This window comes from Polypterus senegalus, chromosome 10 (assembly GCF_016835505.1).
Source record: "Polypterus senegalus isolate Bchr_013 chromosome 10, ASM1683550v1, whole genome shotgun sequence".
In the NCBI taxonomy this organism is placed as follows: domain Eukaryota; kingdom Metazoa; phylum Chordata; class Cladistia; order Polypteriformes; family Polypteridae; genus Polypterus; species Polypterus senegalus.
In genome coordinates, this window is record NC_053163.1 from 169,510,519 (window position 1) to 169,530,928 (window position 20,410).

Here is a 20,410-nt window from a genome sequence, read left to right on the forward strand (position 1 = left end):
TGATACGCAGGTTACAGTTTGTCCAGAATGCTGCCGATCTCTTTCTGGTTGGGGCAAGAACGTCCGATTCTGTTTCTCCAATTTTAGCTTCTTTACAACTGGCTACCTGTCCGTTTTCAAATTGATTTTCAAATCTTGTTGCTAATTTTTAAATCTGTACATGGGCTCGCTCCTGCCTGTTTATCTGAATTGTGTGCTTTACACCAGCCATCTAGAGTGCTTAGATCTTCTGGTCAGTTGTCTCTTGTTGTCCCTAAGGGGGACAGACAGGGCTGTGGCACCTCATCTGTGGAACTCTTTACCTCGTCACATAAAGGAGTCGTCGACAATTCAAAACGAGATTAAACACTCATTTCTATTCACTTGCATTCCGTGACCTTCAGTAATACTGATGGTTTCCTCATTGTGATTATGTAACATTACTTCTATTTATTATTTATGTTCATGTATTTTATTTCTTTTTATGTTATTTGTTTTTTTTTTCTTTTATTCTGTTATTGTAAAGCACTTTGGACACAGCATTTCTATGTTGTTTTAAATGTACTACGTAAATAAATTTGACATTGACATTCTGAGGCGAAACCTTGCCAGTCAATACAGTCCCATTTCTTCGTGTTCTCGGAAGTTTTTCCAAAAGAGTTTTGCAGACAGACGAAAAATGGTGTGTAAAGCATTCACCTCTTCACGTTTATAAATGAACGCCTCACACTTTGGGTTGTAGAAGTGTAATAATAATATCTGCTGTGTTTTGGGAGGCGCGTGTGCTCCGGACCCTGAGGGGGACCTCCAACCCTCCTCCTTCTGACTCAGACACAAAGTGAGATTGGTTTATGTTTCTAAAGGTACCCTTGCTCTGAACACTGAGGGGGAAAGGTGGTCCAACTATGATGATAATGAGTGGGCTGGTGAAACTGGCGAATGTGCCACCGCCACCCAGTTTCCTTGAACTGTGAGATTCAGTGATTTCAGCAATGCAGTAAACGAGAGGAAATCAGCTCCTACACGTAACATACAAGAATAACGTACATCGGTTTTAAAAGTCATTCATATAACTGGTGGTTTGCAAGGTCAGATATTTTTAATTTTGGATTAAATATTGACTGCATATTCAACTTCTATTTTATTAAAACAAAGAAAATGCTTTTTGGGGGTTATATTAATTTCTTTACATTTTCTATAACAGAATGACAGGCAATAGTCACAATTTCAAAATAAGCCTGCACTAAAAACATCAGCTTAGTAGCCATTACTGAAGAGAAGCAAATGATGGCTTTTCGGATGATTCCTCGGAAACAAACTTTGTATAATTTATGGACAGTGCATTTGGGTTATTAATTGAAATGTGATTTTTTTTTTTGTTTGACCATAGGGACAATTCTTCATAACCAGCATGTATGGGGAACCCATGGAGACGAAGAGCGGGCGAACAGTTCTGCCAAGTAAAAGCGACGTGCCTCGCGTTGCCTCCCACTCATCTGGAACACTTCACCTTATCTAAACCTAGGATTTATGACTACCTATTCCTGTTTTTTGCGGACGGCGGTTGGATGAAAACGCTCTCGAGGAGATGTTCTCAAGTCTTAAATGACGACTTGCTGAGGTCATCACATTATCATCTGACTGATATGTCATATCAGTTTCCCTCTTATTATTAGTAATGCAACAGGAAAAAGCCAAAATCTGGATGTGTATCCTAGGTGATCGACCAAACAGGCTTTTCTACAACAAGCTCTAAGTCTATAAACATAAGAAACGAAACCGTTCCCTAAATGCTATTTGAAGTCAGATAAGAAATAGGAGACAGGGTAATCAGGGGAATCAATTCCAAGTATTTGACAGATGCTTAGTAGCTGTAGCCGAGCCGTGTCCCTGTCTTGGCTCTGACAGGCCACATTGCAGTAGGGCTCCTCGTATTCGCTGGCAATCAGCTCATCGTCCAACTGATTCAGCCTTATTATCCCCCTGGCATGCAGCAGACGCAGAACTTCAGAGCTGGCCGTGGTTTTAAGAGCTCTGAGATGCTGGGAGACAACGCACATCACGCCGATAAGATGGCACAGCGGAGGGGAAGCTTGGTGCAACCTAGGCCGGACTCCACAAGCTACCATGAAAGCGGAGAACAGAATATCGACTCCATAGATAGCCCGGATCCAGTCCCGAAGGTAAAAGCCACCCATCCTGGCATTGATCTCAATCAGCCTGGGCCCAGTGGGGGTCATCTTCATTTCAACGTTAAACACCCCATATGTTAATCCGCAACCCAGACAGCAGCGAAGAGCTGCTTCAACAAGCTGAGCTTTCTTGTCAGGGCGCAAGTAGCTGGGCATGGCAGCTGCCGTTTCGGTAAAATATGGCACCCGAGTTGGACCGTTGTCGGAAACAAAGGAGGCAATCATTTGGCCATTGTAGACCACCAAGTCTACATCGTGCTCCGTGCCAGACAGGTACTCCATCATGGTCATGGCATTACCCCAGCCAAGACCAATGCCCGGATAATCGGTTTCTTCCCGAAGATCACTGGATATTTTCTCAAAGTGGGCGTGGCTTTGCTCCTGATTGTCTACTCTTTTTACACCCACTGCCCCGGCGCCAAACTCCAGCTTCATTACAGCTGGAAAGTTTATCATTTTGGATGCCTTTTCGATATCTACATGGGATTCCAGGTGGTAGCATGGGACGGCATAGATGTGAGGGGATGGGGTCCAAGAGGAGTGATAAGCTGAATTAATAAGGGACCCCAAAGACGAATCTGAATCCGAGTGACAAAATAAAGACTCGGTGTTACCGATTTGCGGATTCCCGCGTTTCAGGGGTGAGTTGGGATTTGAAGATTCGGGTGAAGGAGAGATGGGAGACAGGTGCACGCTATCCTGGTAAGCGTTTGGACAATTTAAATGGGAAGATGTGGAAAACCGGTCATTTGCAGCCTGATTAGATTTTTGTAGCATAGCATGAAGTGGAGACGGGTTAGAAAATGGAGGAGAGAAAGAGGAATCGGGGAAAGGATCTGTAGCATGCGAAGCTTTAGGAATGGAAGCAAAGCAGGTGGACTGGGTGTATGAAGACAAGAACGTCCCAGTGGACTGCATGGTGGACTCGGGACAGCTGGGAAACTGGTGGGTGAGGTTTGGAGTATATGTAGACGGTAATGGCACATTAGTAGAGAAGGCCCTCTCCAGCAGCCGAAGATGGGTTTGGCTCTTCTGTTTAGCAGTCTGGACAGCAGACAAGGGGCTGCAATGCAGACCTAAACGCTCACAAACCATTGCTGCCAACACGATGCAATCATCCCAGAAAGACAGGCAGCCGTCGGGCTTTATGCCGCGTTCAGAAAGAGATTCACAGATTTTGATGCAGTGCTCGGGGTCTCTCTTGTGGTCAGTCACATCCAGGTGCAGGAAGGTCGAAACCAGACCTGCCGCAAAATGAGCAGGGTCAGATTCAACAAGATGTATCTGCGGAGAAAGGTTAGGGTTAGGGTTAGTGACTTATTTTAATTGAAAGGAAAGACAACAAGACCCAACGGAAAGATGGATTTACCTTCAAGCCGTAATCTCTTGCTGATTCCCAAATGAAGGTCTTGCTGACTCCTCCAGCTCCAATGACAAGGACATTTCTTCCCTCCATGATGTAGCGTTGGGAGCGGTTTAGGGGGGTATGCAACAAGGCTTCAGCCAAACCAGGCTGTCCCAGACCTCCAGACAGGAACAATCCGTAGCTTTCTAAGCAGCGTGATGTCTTGATGCCGAGCAGAATTGGGGTGATGACCTGTCCAGAAGAGGACAGCAGCAAATCAACTCCTGTGAGAGGAAAAATAAATAAAGAAATAAATCAAAAACAAAATGCAATCATTTTTGGTATGCTGCACATTATATATAACTCAACCTTGCTATGATTTGTCTGTATTATAAATTTTGTGTACAGTAAGGCCTCCTTATTTATGGGAGTTAGAGGTCAATACCACCTACAAAAACTGAAATCCGCAAATATTACGATTCTCAATTAAATATGGAATTTAAAAGAGTTAATCAAAAGCTTCAATGTCATGTAAAAGAGATTAATCAATACATACAGTACATTTAAAATATATTATAACATATGTTTTATAAGTTTACATTCTTGCATACATTTTACAAAACAAAAAAAAAGGAATTAAAAATGCAGCTTAACACACTCTGTGGCGAGTGGCTGGGGCTGGTACCCGGCCGGGACACCCAGGAGGACCGGAGGAGGGCTTGCGCCTCCCTCCTCCAGACCAGGAGAGGGGCGACTGCTTTGGTGCCTTTGGGGTCCACGGGTACAGAGCTTTGAACCCAGTAGGGGCCCGTGGTGGCAGCCAGGGGGTGCCCCAGTGCCTTGGGAGCCCTGGACCTCAGCTTTTTTGCCACACCCGGAAGTGCTGGGTGGAAGAGGATCGGGGACATCTGGAGTGTTTCCGGTTGCACAGCCTGCACTTCCGCCACACTGGGGAGTGCCGGCGGGAGATTGTCAGGAGGCACCCGGAGCACATCTGGGTGACTATAAAAGGGGCCGCCTCCCTCCGTTCGTGGGCTTGAGTCGGGAGTGGAGAAGGACGGAGCTCGGGAGGAGAGGCAAGGAGGCGGCCTGAAGAGTAAGGCATTTGAGTTAGCCTGGACTTTGGGATTGTGCTGCACTATTGTAAATATGGAGACAGAAAATAAACGTGTGTTGGGTGACTTTGACATGTCCGCTTGTCTGTGTCCGGGCGGCTTCCACAACTCTTAACAATTACACATACGCTATTCAAACAAACAAAGAGAAAAATATGATGGACCACGTGAGTTTAATTGTTTGCTGCAGGACTTCTCTGAAGAAGGACCAGTCGAGGGGGAGATTTCTGGTTCCAAGGCTGGCGTATTCTTAAATTACAGAAACACTGAGGCAGGAAGTTAACTTCACTTTTATCTTAATGATTTGAACAAATCCGTGTAAGGTGATAAAATGTCTTTTAGATCCTCTGTAAATTTTATTGCTCGAATGGAGTTTTTTAAGTTGTCATATTCATAGAGGATGTCTGCAAGGTGTTAGGGCGTCACATAATGTCATGGCTAAGATTTCACACCAAGGTTTTATGCTTCTTTTTTTTGGGAAGCTGAGAGGGGCTCAGGAGGTGACGTCAAATCGGCTGCTGCCTTTCACATATTCTATAATTCGAGAATTTAAATGATGCGAACACAGAGACTGAACTGTACATTACCTGTTTTACTCTTCTTTCTATGTAAATATAGAATTGGATTCTGCTATTGCTACATTACTTAAATGTCGTTATAGAATTGTAAAAAATTTTTAGTTTCATGAGGAACCGCCGTTTTGTGAGGTTGTTGTTGCCATGTTTGCTAGACAATTGACTCTGCAGAGTGTGCTTCATGACATCTTTCTATGTATACAATACAATACAATACAATACAGTTTATTTTTGTAGAGCCCAAAATCACACAAGAAGTGCCGCAATGGGCTTTAACAGACCCTGCCTCTTGACAGCCCCCCAGCCTTGACTTTCTAAGAAGACAACGGAAAAACTCTCAAAAAAAAAAAAACCTTGTAGGGAAAAAATGGAAGAAACCTTGGGAAAGGCAGTTCGAAGAGAGACCCCTTTCCAGGTAGGTTGGGCGTGCAACGGGTGTCAAAAAGAAGGGGGTCAATACAATATGATACAATACACAGAACAGAACAAATCCTCATTACAGTATAAAAATAAAAATGTTAAAAGTACATAGCAGAATTTAACAGTAGATGATATCCCATAATATGATTTGGATATGTTTAGAGTCCTGGAGTCCTCATCCATCAAGCTGCCTCCCCCATTTGGCCATTCCGCAGCTGAAATAGCGCTAACCAATGAATGGACCCCTCTTTCCTATGATTCCTGCAATCCTCCATCAGGGATGACTTTATCTTAGGCAGGCAAAACAACTTGGCAGCTGGGCTGTGGCACTGAGTGCCACATTTGAGTACCGACAAGAGAAACAGAATCTATCTATCTATCTATCTATCTATCTATCTATCTATCTATCTATCTATCTATCTATCTATCTATCTATCTATCTATCTATCTATCTATCTATCTATCTATCTATGTGTTACAGTATATAGTGCCTTTTCTATCTATCTATCTATCTATCTATCTATCTATCTATCTATCTATCTATCTATCTATCTATCTATCTATCTATCTATCTATCTATCTATCTATCTCTCTAAGCTTTGTCCCCTAGACAAATCAATTTTAAAATTCTTGAACCAAAAGGAAGAAAGAACAAAAGGAGGAGCATACCACCAACAGCAAATCAATCTGAGAGTGCAATTTAAGAGTTTTCCGTGTGTTTTGGTGGTCCTTGGCAATGTGTGCTGTAAAGCCCTCAGCTGCTTATCTCACTTGCTCAGTTGCAGGTCTACAATCAAGTGTCATGAAATCGTTTTTGCCCAATAAAAATGCCACCTACCAATAAGATCCATTCGGGCTCCTCGACCCCCACGCTGCTCCAGTGACATTTCCTTCTCCATTTCCATGATGGCCTTCATGCAGGCTTGAGCCTTGTCTCGAACTTGGTTTTGGATGTTGTTGCATATGACGGGGTCAGCAATGCCCCAATCTTGAAGGGTTGTTTCCAGAGTCTGGGGCAGTGAACTGCCATGGTGGAGAGGCTGGTCAGCTCGACCTACACTACAGACGAGCTGTGAAGAAAAGAAATAAACAAGGCCGTGTACAGTTTGAATGCTGCATACGTGGAAAAGAAGAGAAATAATTCACCAGTAGCTACAGTTTTGAGAGCAATCCTGTGGCTGGTGTTGTAACCATCTCTTTAAGGAGGACACTTCATCCTGTTGTTTCTGCTAAAGTACACACAGCTAGTCTAGGCTAACAAATACAGCATATGCACTTTTGGAGATTATAGTGTGGATGCCGATCAATGAAAATATAGTAGTGTGGACAAAGACGGAGTTTTGCTACTTATACTATTTATAAAAATCATTTTACTCATCGCTGATGTATGATGTGCATGCACATAAGGGACAGCTTTAAGAGCTCTAGTGAAGGTAATTCTCCACCGCTCCAGGAGAGAAAGGTCTCGGTGAAAGAGGTGACCAGGAACCAGACAGTCACTCTGGCTCAGCTCCAGAGAACCTGTATGCAAATGGGAGGAACTTCCAGAAGGACAACCATCACTACAAACATTCCACCGATCTGTGGTTTATGTGGCCGGAGAAAAGTCTCTTCTTGGTAAAAGACAGGAGGAAGCCCACATGCAGTTGGCAAAAAGGCACCTAAAGGACTCCCAGAAATGTGAGAAACAAGACTTCCTGTGTCTGATGAAGCAAAGATAATGCGTCATGTCTGGAGGAAACCAGGTACTGTTCACAGAGGTGGGTAGTAACGAGTTATATTTACTCCGTTACATTTACTTGAATAACTTTTTTAAAAAAATTGTACTTCTAAGAGTAGTTGTACTGCACCATACTTTTACTTGAGTACATTTGTGAAGAAGAAACACTACTCTTACTCCGCTACATTGGGCAACACTCGACTCGTTACTTTTTTCCATTTATACATTAAACTATGTTTTTGCAAGAGAGAAGTTGTCAGTGGATCTACTGCATGACTGTTTCACCAATCAGACGTTGTCATGCAGTCACATGACCACACACAAACTTCCTGCGTCTTGCAGCCTGTGAGAGACGTTTTAGTCATGCGAGGCTCCTGTTCACTGCTAAACGGTCACAGCTCCACTGCAAGAACCAGATCGTCGTTCCCAAGCCTGCCTTTCATGTCTTTTCTCCTTTTCTTTGATTCCACCTTCTTTTATGTGCTGACCCGTATATATACACTCCCGTGTCCGTGGGCCTTAATCACACGCCGCAGGAAGCCAAAAAATCAATTGAGAACGATCGTGCAGGTGCGACTCGCACCAACTACCTCATTAACTCCCCACGGTGATGCAATTGTGCCCACGGAGAGTGACACGGCTTTATGGATTTTTTTTTTTTTGAAGCTGCGGACCCGCTACACCACAAAGTGAATATGCAGTATTATTATACTGTCAGTGTACAGGAGATCTCGTCACTGTAAGTAGTTTGCACTGTTCAAACATACATGTCACCCACTGTAGGTATCGGCTTCAAAAGCTTTGTTGTGAAAGCAGTACCGCCGCTCCTACGCAGAGTCGCAGTCTCGAGGGTAACTCCCAGGGGCACCATCCCAGATGCTCAAAAATCATTTTATATATTATAATAATAAATTAATATTAATAATATACATATACAAATAAAAATTTAAACGTATATATTGCATTTTACGGTGAACGCAGAGTAGGCTGAACACACCTGATGATGCGCGCGCCCTCACCTCTGTTATGGCTGCCTATTTGGCCAAAAATGATAATAATTGAACAATATGCCCGGTCCTGGAAAGAGACATCAACAGTCCGGCGCCGAGAAACGAAAGAAAAAAAAAGCCCAAGATGAAGCCCGTGCATCACTTTCAGGTACGTTCATAATCCTGTGAAACTTTATTTTATTCTGTCGACGTTAATAATGTGTTTTAATGTCGGTAATAATTTCACGACTAACACATCTTTCTTAATATGAATACAAGCAGATCTAAATAAACAAAATGACTTAAAATGCATTATATTAAAACACAGAGGCAATTACGATTATTGATTAATAATGACCATATGGTGTCATTAAAGAACAGTTATCATTTCTCCATGACAACCACCTACAAGAGTTGTACCCACATCTCTGGATTGCTCTGCGCATAGCAGTGACGCTCCCTGTAACTGTTGTCTCTGCTGAGCGAAGTTTTTCTAAAATGAAGCTCATCAAAACGTACTTGCGCTCATCTATGGCACCAGAGCGCATGAGTGGTCTGGCAATTGTCAGCATCAACTCTGAATTAGCAAAGGCTTTATCATATGAAGAGCTCATTTACGACTTTGCCTCAAGAAAAAGCAGAAGTGTGCCTTTGTAAATTTTGAACTTTGGAAAGCTCCAGCAGATGACAGTGTTGGTTTTATTTCAGTTTATTATTGTTTATTTTATTTATTATAGATGTTTTATTTAAAGTGTAATTTTAGTTTGCATTTTTTGCTGTAGAACTACAATTGTAATTTATAAATGATACAATTAATTTACGTATTTACTTTTATTTGAATAAAGTTCCATTTTGGCCCCTATAGTAGGTGTTTTTTTTTATAATTTTATTTTTACTTCCGAAATATTTGGGGGAGGGGGCACAAAAGTAAATGTCTGCTTAGGGCACCCATTTGGCCAGCAGCGGCCCTGTGTGAAAGACTGAGATTTGGAACTTCGTGTTATTTGTGCATCTTTATTTTGTAAAGATGTGATTTATTTTTACTCGTTTTTTTATTTTATTATTTTGAATAAGCAGAATTTGCACATTATTTTGTATTTTTGTCTGTCTTATTACAACATTTGTAAAAAATAAATCAATTATTATGTTCAAACAGTACTTGAGTAGTCGTTTCGCCAAATACTTTTTTACTCTTACTTGATTAGTTTTTTGGATGACTACTTTTTACTTCTACTTGAGTAATATTATTTTGAAGTAACGCTACTCTTACTTGAGTACAATTTTTGGCTACTCTACCCACCTCTGACTGTTCATCACCTGTGCATTGTCATTTCAAATGGTGAAGTATGGTGGTGGCAGGCTCAGGGACTGGGAGACTAGTCAGGGTCGAGGGAAAGCTGAACAGAGCAAAGCGCAGAGATGTCTTTAATGAAAACCTGCTCAGAGTGATCTGGGGCCTCATGTATAAACGGTGCGTACGCACAGAAATGTTGCGTAAGAACTTTTCCACGTTCAAATCGCGATGTATAAAACCTACACTTGGCGTAAAGCCACGCACTTTTCCACGGTACCTCATACCTTGTCGTACGCAAGTTCTCCGCAAATTCATCAAGAACATATGGACACAGTTTGAAACTTGTGAAGGGTGAATTTCGCACAAACATTAAGATGGTTTACTTTACACAAAGAACAATAGACACTTGGAATAAGCGACCAAGTTGTGTGGTAGACAGTAAGACTTTAGGGACTTTCAAAACTCCACTTGTTTTTTTTGGAAGAAATAAGTGGACGGGACTGGCAAGCTTTGTTGGGCTGAATGGGCCTGTTCTCGTCCAGAGTGTTCTAATGAATATTTTCTGAATCTTCAGTAAACAGCCTTACCACAATCAATAAAGAGTGTGCAGTCCAGGCCCAAAGTAACAAACCACCTTCTGCTTTAATTCTTAATTAGCAAATCATTCCCTTCATTGTAGTAAAAGCCAATCTGATCAGGAGAAAATATTTGATCCAATAAAAGAACCGCGTCCTGCCTAGGTGTTTATCTGAGATGGGTCCAGCTGCAGATCTCAGCAGTTCTGCACTTCAGTAGCTCCGTTGGGGAGCCAATTGGATTGCAGGTTTTTGTCACCTGGTTTACTCCCCCAACCCTCACTCAACCCTAACCTTAACCAAAGTGTAACCAGGCTAACGTATAATCTAAGGTGACAGCTTTCGTTATGGAGTTTTCATTTTTTTTCCCCCACGTAGATGCAGTCGTACCCTTGAAATATCTAAATGAAACAAGCAAGGTGCAAACACAGCACTCCCTCTCACCTGGTTTAGTAGAGGCAGTCCTTCTGGGGAGCGGGTAACAATCGCACAGATTCTAAATGCAAGGTTAGGCCGTGGCACACTGACCCCTGAGAAAGAATGAAAAATATCATATTGAAAATACATACATGAGCAGACCTAATCAGAAGAGATGAATTTGTGAAATTATACACAAGTGTATTTTACATTGAATAAAGATCAAGAAATTGGCGCCATTAACTGAACAGTTAAAATCATTATGTGGCCGCCGACTGATACCTTTACTCATTTAGTCTCTGCAGACATGGATTCCTAAAGTTATGAGTCATCTCCTCAGCTGTTAGGAGCCAGACGATGAATCCGGCTGATAGCTGATCTATTCAGTTTTGGAAATCGGAAGACACGGTGGTGTGGCAGCGCACTCTCGTATGCATATTTTACAAGGAGCTTGATTTGACTAAAATTGTGGCGAGAAGGAGTCTTCAATATTCCTCAGGTATAATCCATGTACTTAATTGTGACTTTAATTTTTTACCATCTTGAGGATCTCCATGCTGCTTTTCTAAATTAAAATTAAGTGTGTTAATTCAGAACTACTGAAGAAAGTCTCTTACTTCTTAACGTGCGTTTGTGTAATATTGTTGTTTTTGTTCTCTTTGTATTATTATATTTTCTATTTTTATGTGATTTCTGTTTCAGTTTTGTTCATTATTGGTTAATTATGTACTGTCTCTGTGTTTTCTTATGTTCCTTGTTCTTTGTGGGTGAAGCACCAGTGGGAGGGGCCACCATGACATCACCACTCCTGGGCCCTCCCACTGGTTATTTAAGTCACCTGAGAAGTCTCAGGAGCCAGAGGTCATTTGGTTATTGATGAGTTTCAGTAACTGTTGTACTTCTTTGTTGGATTGTCCTGCTTTCTGATCATTTTTATGTTGTCATGGGATTATTCTTATGGCTTGTGTAGCTTGACTTGTCTACTGTGGATTGCCATTTTACGCCTCTTCTTCTGCTTCTTTTAGACACTTTGTGGAACTTCTGCTCTTTGAATAAAATATTTATTTCTAAAGATCCTTTGTTGTCATTTTGTTCACAAGCCAGGAGGTTTACGGTTATCCTCTCTCTTGTGTACATTTCGTGTTGTTTTTATTTCCCACTTCCATATTTTTTGGGGATGCTGCCAGACTAAGTTTAGGTGAACCTCTTCTGGGTATGTTAGTTAAGGGACAGGCTTGCTTCTTGGACTCCTTTTGAATGCCTCACACCCATTTTGCCTTTGTTTAAGACTCAATTTCAGGACACTCACACTTTTTTTCATCTCCAGATGGTTTTATAATATCTTTCCCAACACCCTTTAGTACTAGGGTGTTGTACCGTGTTAGCCATTATGAATGTAGAGAAGAGTCAAGCAAAATGACACCTTTTATTGGCTAACTAAAAAGATTACAATATGCAACCTTTCGAGGCAACTCAGGCCCCTTCTTCTTGCCTGAAGAAGGGGCCTGAGTTGCCTCGAAAGCTTGCATATTGTAGTCTTTTTAGTAAGCCAATAAAAGGTGTCATTTTGCTTGGCTCTTTCCAACACCCTTTATAACTTTTCATATTCATTGTCTTCACACTTGAAGCCAGTGGCATCCTCAAGAGCAACTTTATTGAAAGTGTCTGCTAGGCCTCTACCTTTATTTTCATTCCATCGACTCTGACCACTGCATTGACAGCTCCACCTAACAATATTTTCACCACCAGAGAGGATAAAAACGCTCTGATTTAGCTGTGGCCACCCATCCAAACAGGGATAATGTCTATAATTCCTAATAAATGATCACATCATATTAATGCAAAAGCGAGGGGTGACACGGTCGTAAGTAACAACTCTGCGATCAACTGATGATTTATTCTGAGTGATACAACCGCTCATCTTTGCAACTGAGGAGGATGATAGATTTTCTGAAAGAGCGCAGCTGTCGATGGCTTGATGGAAGACCAAACAGTTATGGGCTCTTCCACATCAGCTGATCTCATTCCATGCAGCTTTTAATGAAAACAATCTCGGAGATGGCAACCGTTGAAGAGGTGAGAAGATTTTTCACGGTTGAGAACAACGTATTGAGGCTAGCTTTCAGTCAACTTTGCGCTGTTTTGAATCTTTTTTCTACCATAACTGCCACTGTGGTGTCAGCCAAGAGATCATTTTTAAAGCTCACATTAATTAAAATGAATTGCACAACATTGTGGGCCGTCGTGACAGCCTGTGTAGATCTGTAATCCTTTCTGTTGAGATTTGTCCAAGAATGGCATAATAGGAGATTTTGCTGAAAAAGGAGGCCCACAGAGTGCAGCCGAATTTTTGTCACTTGGCCAATATTGCAGCATTCATTTTTTTTATTTCTCCATCTGGATCGTTCATTGCCAGCACTGCAGTATTTCGGAAACATTTGCTCAATGACAAATAGAGAAAGTGTGGTTTTGTTGTCTTGCTTTTGTTCAATATTGTATCAGTTATGCGTATGACAAGCCATTGCATCTGATGACAACCTACACCTAAGCAAATCAATGAAGGTAGGTACTGTATATCTCGATTACGTAAAATGGCTTCACTCTTCCTGGCAATTGGGAATATTGTGTCTTTGTGTTGTGTTGTTCATCATTGCTGATAAGAATGGAACTGATTTAGATTTGGTCACAACTCGGAGATATCTGAATGAGACCCACGGGGATGATATGCAGTTAAGTGGTAAAACATACCCTTGTTTAAACCCACCAGAATTAACATGATTATTTTTCATTATCTTTCTAGTGGCATCGATGTAACTGGTATTACGGCATGCTACAGCCATCAACATAAACGTAATAAATAGTAATATTCATTTGTCTCATTCATTTAAAACATAAATATGTCATTATGAATACAGAAAATTAAGGTCAAATATTAGAGCTGGTTGTGGACTGGAAAATGAGAGAGACCGTGGTGAAAAACTGGTAAGAATCACCTGAGATGGCAACATTTCCGATACCCTAAATTCAGTCAAAGCAATCCTCAAAGTACAAAGCGTTGATCAAAATTTGTTGTGAAAATACTGAGCAGAAGACTCTAAGCGGTCAATCAAAAGAGTTTCCTAACCAAAGGAATTCTCAGACGTAGTCTTGTTTGTTTTTTTGAAGTCATCCAAAAGCTTGGAGGACAACTATAGTGTGCCACCATCTTACGTAGGTCATCGCTAACAACAATATGGTGGCGTCCTGCAGGCAGTAATCCCAAATTGGGGCGCCGGAAGGAAAAAATAAGCCACAAAATGGAGCTGTGATGATGTCACAGAGGCAACTGGAAAGTAATAACAGAAAAACAGTGCCAAACATGCAAAATTAAACCAAGAATACAAAACTTTATAGTGTATATTAGAAGGTGATGAGGGATTCATATAATGCCGGTCCGAATTTATTAAAAATTAAACTAAATGCACTTTTGTAATTCTATTTGAAGGGTTAATCTGATATCGATCCTTCAAAGTTGTTGCTTCCGGTTAGTCGTGCACTCTGAACCAATCAGGTCGAACGGTCACCTCTGACATCATAACGTGGGTAGTTAATGCTCAAAGACAGACAATTTCACATTTTTCAATGACAGATTAAATTAGGAATGTAACCCTTTAAACTCAGCCTCATGTATGCCTGTTTCCTACTACTTTAATTTAACTAGCCATAACTTTATCATTCTTCACTCAAGATTCATGTTCTATCCCTCAAAGTAAAGGTCAGACTTTTCTCTTTCAGAATTTTGGAAAATTAGTTCTGTTGTACAAATATGTTTCAGCAGAATATGTTTCACAATTTAGCCAAAAAAAACTCACTTTGAATGAGGGTGTTGGAATAAGCTTCTAAACATTGTAACAGTGCTAGAAAATGTGTCAGCAACACCCAGGAAAAATAGTTATGAAATATCTACAAGTAATATTTCTAGTTTTACTGCTTCAAAGCAGTACAAACAACTGGATTCTCTTTCTCCACTTTGACTTTTTTCAAATAAGCATCCATATCATACATATACAATACTGAAGACCTCTGGCCTATGTCTCATTCTGAAGGGCAGACCTTACTCTGTCAGAATATATATAGCTGGGAAAGAAATTATACTGTGTATTCCAAATTACGATGCCAATAATTGAGAGTCTTTACAAAATTATCTTATATATAAACGTCTATGTGTGGAAGTGTGTGTGTGTGTGTGTCTGTCTGTATGTCCAGCCCGGAAGTGCGTGAAGCGCAAAGAGACAGTGAATTTGTCACCAAAGTGAAGCCCCGCCGCTGATACAGAAGCGAGGCGAGCACATCGGCAAAACGAAACCTCCGAGGAGAGAAAAACTCACTTAGTTGCTGGCAAACAACGGAGGAAAGCATGTTGGCAAAACGAAACTGATGAGGAAAGAGAACCTAGCTTAGCCACTAATAGATAACAGAGGCGAGCACATTGGGAAAATGAAACCTCTGAGTAGAGAAAAACTCACTTAGTCGCTGATAAACAACAGAGACAAGGAAGTCGGGAAAACAAAACTGACGAGGAAAGAGAACCTCGCTTAGCCGCTAATAGACAACAGAGGTGAGCACATCGACCAAACGAAACCTCCAAGGAGAGAAAAACTCGCTTAGTTGCTGATAGACAATGGAGGCGAGGAAGACGGCAAAACAAAACTGACAAGGAAAGAGAACCTCGCTTAGCCGCTAATAGGCAACAGAGGCGAGCACATCGGCCAAATGAAACCTCAGAGGAAAGAAAAACTCGCTTAGTTGTTGATAAACAACAGGCGAGCACATTGGCAAAATTAAATCTCCGAGAAGAGAGAACTCACTTAGTTGCTGATAAACAACAAAGGCGAGCACATCAGCCAAATGAAACTGACGAGGAGCCACTAATGCACAACTAATGCGATTGATGGATTGAAGTGCCAGAATCCGTGGTTTCTCTGAGCCTGGCCTTTTTACTGCACGGGCTTATACAGCTAGTAGTAGATAATAGTCTGACCATCCAAATGTTTGCAATTGATTCAGCACCTTCAAGAAGGCCGTGGTGTGAGAGGGGTTGGGGTCTGGCGTTGCTATAAGATAGTAATTTGGCCATCTTTGAGGGAAGAAAGAAAAATATTGCAACTTGGATATGTGATAGGAGTATTTTAACAGCAAAACAGCACACTTTAATTATAGCAATGAAAAGCTTCATCTGTGTTCTTTTTGCGTTTTTGTTCGGTCTCACTAGCAGGTCCAGAACAATGGGGCAGAGTTCAAAGGGTTAAAAGGTCATTTTTTTCCCTGGTGTCTTGATTTTAATTTGGTCATTTTTTGTGAATGAGAAAGGAAACATTTTGGGTTTGTTTCTAAAATTGGGGATTTTACATTTTTTTTATATATATCCCTCCTGTTTTATGATGTCAGAAGCTGACTGGTAGAGGGCGAATGATCGTTTTGAAACAGCATCGGAATTCAACAGCCGAAACCCTAAGACATCCGATTTCCGATACAGTACTTGAACATTTTGGCTCTTTCTGGATGCGCTTGACTCCCCCTCCTCAAATGTGGGCTCTTATCTCAGACACCGAGCAACGCAATGGCGTCTAAACCTGTAATGACGTATCGACAGATGAATCAAAAATGACCAGCCGTGGAATTGTAGGGCTGACCAATCATCACCGAACATGTAGTCATGACGTGCAGAGAGAGAGAAGTCAATAGATCCAGAGATACGTGAACAACCTTTAGGAGAGATATTGTCATCCCTTGACCATCAAACATGTACATCAAAAGAGAAGGTAATCGTTTATACCTATACAGATAGTGTGGGATCCTCGTCCTATCTCTTTCGACGTCGAGATTGCAGAGATTGCAGATTCATGGGGTATGCCTTGATCACCTCTGTTTACTAGATAGAGAGGGTGATATCCTAATCCTACGATGATTTTGTGGGCTCTTCATGCTATCTGGATCAGCATTGCTGATTTTTCTGCGGTGTACTGGAAAAACAAGGCAACATTCGTTCCCTATGATAATAATTTCAATGCACATTTTTCTTTTCCATTGACACTGAAGGTGCTGCAGTTGCAGACTAGGGACTATTAGGTTTAAAATCACTTAAAATCTGGCATTTTTTGTCACTCAAGGAACATAAGTTTGTTCTCTCTAAGGGGGCAAATTATTCTCTTAATTGCTGCACACCAGCTTGTTCAAGAGAAATAAGAGTCGGCTGCCACAGTTGGGGGCTCCTCCATCTGCAGGTCTGCAGCCGACACCTCTGAATTCCTGTCACTGCTGAACATGAACTACACATTAGCATTTCTCACAGGACATCCACTGCAATTCAAACTTAATGATAACCTTATGATAACATCTAATATCCTAGCAGTGACATTCTTTCTCTCTTGTCCTACCATTAAAAAATAATTAGCACCATCTTTGTTGGCATTTGAGGAGATGTAAAGTTACCTCTCAGTCCCCCTGCTAAAGAAAAACAAAAGATGAATCCCTATTTATCTTTCATGCTCTCGTTTTACTATTAACTCTCAAATTGAAGCCGCTGTGAGGCAGGATGCCCCTGGACGGCAGGCCCCTTTTTTGGAGGGGTCCTTCTTACGTCCAAAAGCGTCCCAGGTCTGTGTGTGAAGAGCTGAAGCTGGTCTCACGGTGGGGCACAGGGCCTCCAGCAGCACACTCTCGCCATCCTCCAGCAGGGTCAGTAATGAGTACACCTCCCTCTGGATCGTCACCAGGTCACCCCTCTCCAGGAACCACATCGGACGTCGAGAGGTGCACCACCGGCCCCCGCTGGGTTTCAAGACCACCTGAAACAAAGCAGAAACAAGGGAAAGTGATAACTTAACACTCTTACTAATGTTTTAGAATATTAGAAGAAAAAACAATTGAGGAGAGCAGGCCATTCAGCCATACAAAGCTCGGCAGTCCGTTCCACTTAATTCCTCTAAAATAACATCTAGTCAAGTTTTGAAGGTCCCTAAAGTCCTACTGTCTACCGCACTGCTTGGTCACTTATTCCATGTGTCTACGGTTCTCAGTGTGAACAAAAACGTCCTTATTTCTGTGTGAAATTTACAGAAAACAAGTTTTCAACTGTGTCCCTATGTTCTTGATGAACTCATTTTAAAGTCTCCAGATGAGGCCTCACCAGTGTGTTATAAAGCTCCAGCATAACCTCCTTGGACTTGTACTCCACACATCAAGGCACTATATAACTTCTCATTTTGTTAGCCTTCTTAGTGGCTACTGAATACTGTCTGGAGGTGGATAGTGTTGCGTCTACTACGACTCCTAAATCCTTCTCATAAGGGACACTTTCAAGTTTCAGATCTCCCATTGTGTATTCAAATCTACCATTTCAACTCGGTACGTGTAATATTTAATTCAGCAAATAAATGCTGGAGATTTCCAATCCTCATGTGTGCATGGGTCCTACTGTGTATGCGAATATTAGTATTTATCCCATTTCATTCTAAAAGTAAATAGAAAGATCGCCGTAAATCTTGTGCACTTCAGTCACAATGTCTTCCTGACTTCTGGACTCCACATTTTGCTGCTCGTCTTCTTTCACCATATTTCACCCATCCAACCCCACCTCTCTGCTACTTCACAGACCCCCAGGTTAATGATTGCTTTAAGAGACAAGTATTCTTATGACACCATATTTTCATTCTCCCGTGTGGATTTCTTGAGCATACCTGGCTGTACGTCTCCAGCAACTGTGAAGCCAAAAACTTTTTGATTTCTTCCTTTATCAGATCAGTCTGGTTAGTCTTCGAGGTTATCTCAACCACAGTAACAGATGTTCCTTCCGGCGAATAGGTCCTGAAGGGTTTATAGATGAGGCCAAGTGTGGGTGGCCCAACTAGCTGATTCTTTTCCAACAAAATTCGAGTATACAGCGTATCCCCTAAAATTGCGTTCAGCTCAAACGAGCCTCCCATCGGACAGTCCAGGCCATGGGTAAAATCAGGATCCACAGGAGGGCAGGGAATTAGGTAGGTGACTCGGCGTGGAGGGTCAAACTCATCCAGGTAGGTCCGGCCGCCGACATCAAAAGTGATGGCTTTGTGCAGCAGTAGTGTAGATAAACCGGGGTGGAGCTCTGAAGGGGTTTTGGAGAGCCAGGCAGGGGATAAACACAGCAACATGTCACCTGGGAAAACAAAAGCATGACAGACAGTGAGTGGCTGAAGTTGGCACATTAGAACATGAGAACAATTAGGACGAGAACAGGCTGTCCAACCCGACGAGCTCCTCCACTCTATTCAGCAAGATAGATAGATACTTTAATAATCCCAAGGGGAAATTCACATACTCCAGCAGCAGCATACTGATAAAAAACAATATTAAATTAAAGAGTGATAAAAAAGCAGGTGTAACAGACAATATCATTGTGTAGTGTTAACGTTTAACCCCAAGGGTGGAATTGAAGAGTCGCATAGTGTGGGGTCTCCTCAGTCTGTCAGTGGAGCAGGATGGTGACAGCAGTCAGTCGCTGAAGCTGCTCCTCTGTCTGGAGATGATCCTGTTCAGTGGATGCAGTGGATTCTCCATGATTGACAGGAGTCTGCTCAGCGCCCGTTGCTCCTCCACAGATGTCGGACTGTCCAGCTCAGTGCCTACAATAGAGCCTGCCTTCCTCACCAGTTTGTCCAGGCGTGAGGTGTCCCTCTTCTTTATGCTGCCTCCCCAGCACACCACCGCATAGAAGAGGGCACTTGCCACAATCGCCTGGACAGCAGTATCTTATTGCAGATGTTGAAGGACGCCAGGCTTCTAATGAAGTATAGTCGGCTCTGTCCTCTCTTACACAGAGCATCAGTATTGGCAGTCCAGTCCAGTTTATCATCCAGCTGCACTCCCAAGTATTCATAGGTCTGTACCCTCTGCACGCAGTCACCTCTGATGATCACGGGGTCCATGAGGGGCCTGGTCCTCCTAAAATCCACCACCAGATCCTTAGTTTTGCTGGTGTTCAGGTGTAGGTGTTTTGAGTCGCACTATTTAACAAAGTCCATGATTAGGTTCCTATACTCCTCCTCTTGCCCACTCCTGATGCAGCCCACGATAGCCGTGTCGTCAGCGAACTTTTGCACGTGGCAGGACTCCAAATTATATTGGAAGTCTGATGTATGTTGGCTGAACAGGACCGGAGAAAGTCCAGTCCCCTGCGGCGCCCCTGTGTTGCTGACTACAATGTCAGACCTGCAGTTCCCAAGACGCACATACTGAGGTCTGTCTGTAAGATAGGCCACAATCCATGGCACCAAGTATGAATCTACTCCCATCAAAATACTTGCTACTCAAAATAAAATAAAATCAAGTTTTGAAGGTCCTTAAATTCATACTCACACTACATGGTAATTTATTCCCTGTTTTTTTGGTTCTTTTCATGAAGAAAATTTTTCTAACATTTATGTGAAATCTGCTCTGTAGGAGTTTCCAACTCTGACCCTTTGCTGTTTTTAGTTTCCAAATTTAAAGTAACACCTGGGATCTACTGCACTCTTTCCTTTCATAATTTTAAACACTTCTGTCATGTCTCCCTAACTCTAACCCTACTCCTAACCCCTCTGGTTTCTTAAACTGAAATGATTCAACTCCTTCAGTCTCTCCTCAAAACTCATCCCTTTCAGTCCTGGAATCAGCCTTGTCGCTTTTCTCTGGAGTTTCTCTAGTGCTGCTATGTTGTTTTTGTAGCCAGGACACCAAACCTGCACACAGAACTCCAGATGAGGCCTCACCAGTGTGTTATAAAGCTTGAAC

At 42.1% G+C, this 20,410-nt stretch overlaps 1 protein-coding gene across 2 annotated transcripts in view; it reads right to left on the reverse strand.

Annotated features, from left to right (window-relative positions):
* Positions 1-1,346: 1,346 nt before the first annotated feature.
* Positions 1,347-20,410, reverse strand: part of LOC120538030 (carnosine synthase 1-like) — a 56,481-nt gene continuing 37,417 nt past the window's right edge. For both annotated transcript variants that reach the window (XM_039767417.1, XM_039767416.1), the window contains 6 exons: positions 18,340-18,797; positions 17,241-17,448; positions 10,649-10,734; positions 6,465-6,696; positions 3,541-3,800; positions 1,347-3,455 (listed from right to left, as the gene is read on the reverse strand). In XM_039767417.1, the coding sequence (XP_039623351.1) occupies positions 1,773-3,455; positions 3,541-3,800; positions 6,465-6,696; positions 10,649-10,734; positions 17,241-17,448; positions 18,340-18,797 (2,927 nt within the window). In that variant the 3' untranslated portion in view covers positions 1,347-1,772. The remainder of the gene's footprint in view (positions 3,456-3,540; positions 3,801-6,464; positions 6,697-10,648; positions 10,735-17,240; positions 17,449-18,339; positions 18,798-20,410) is intronic.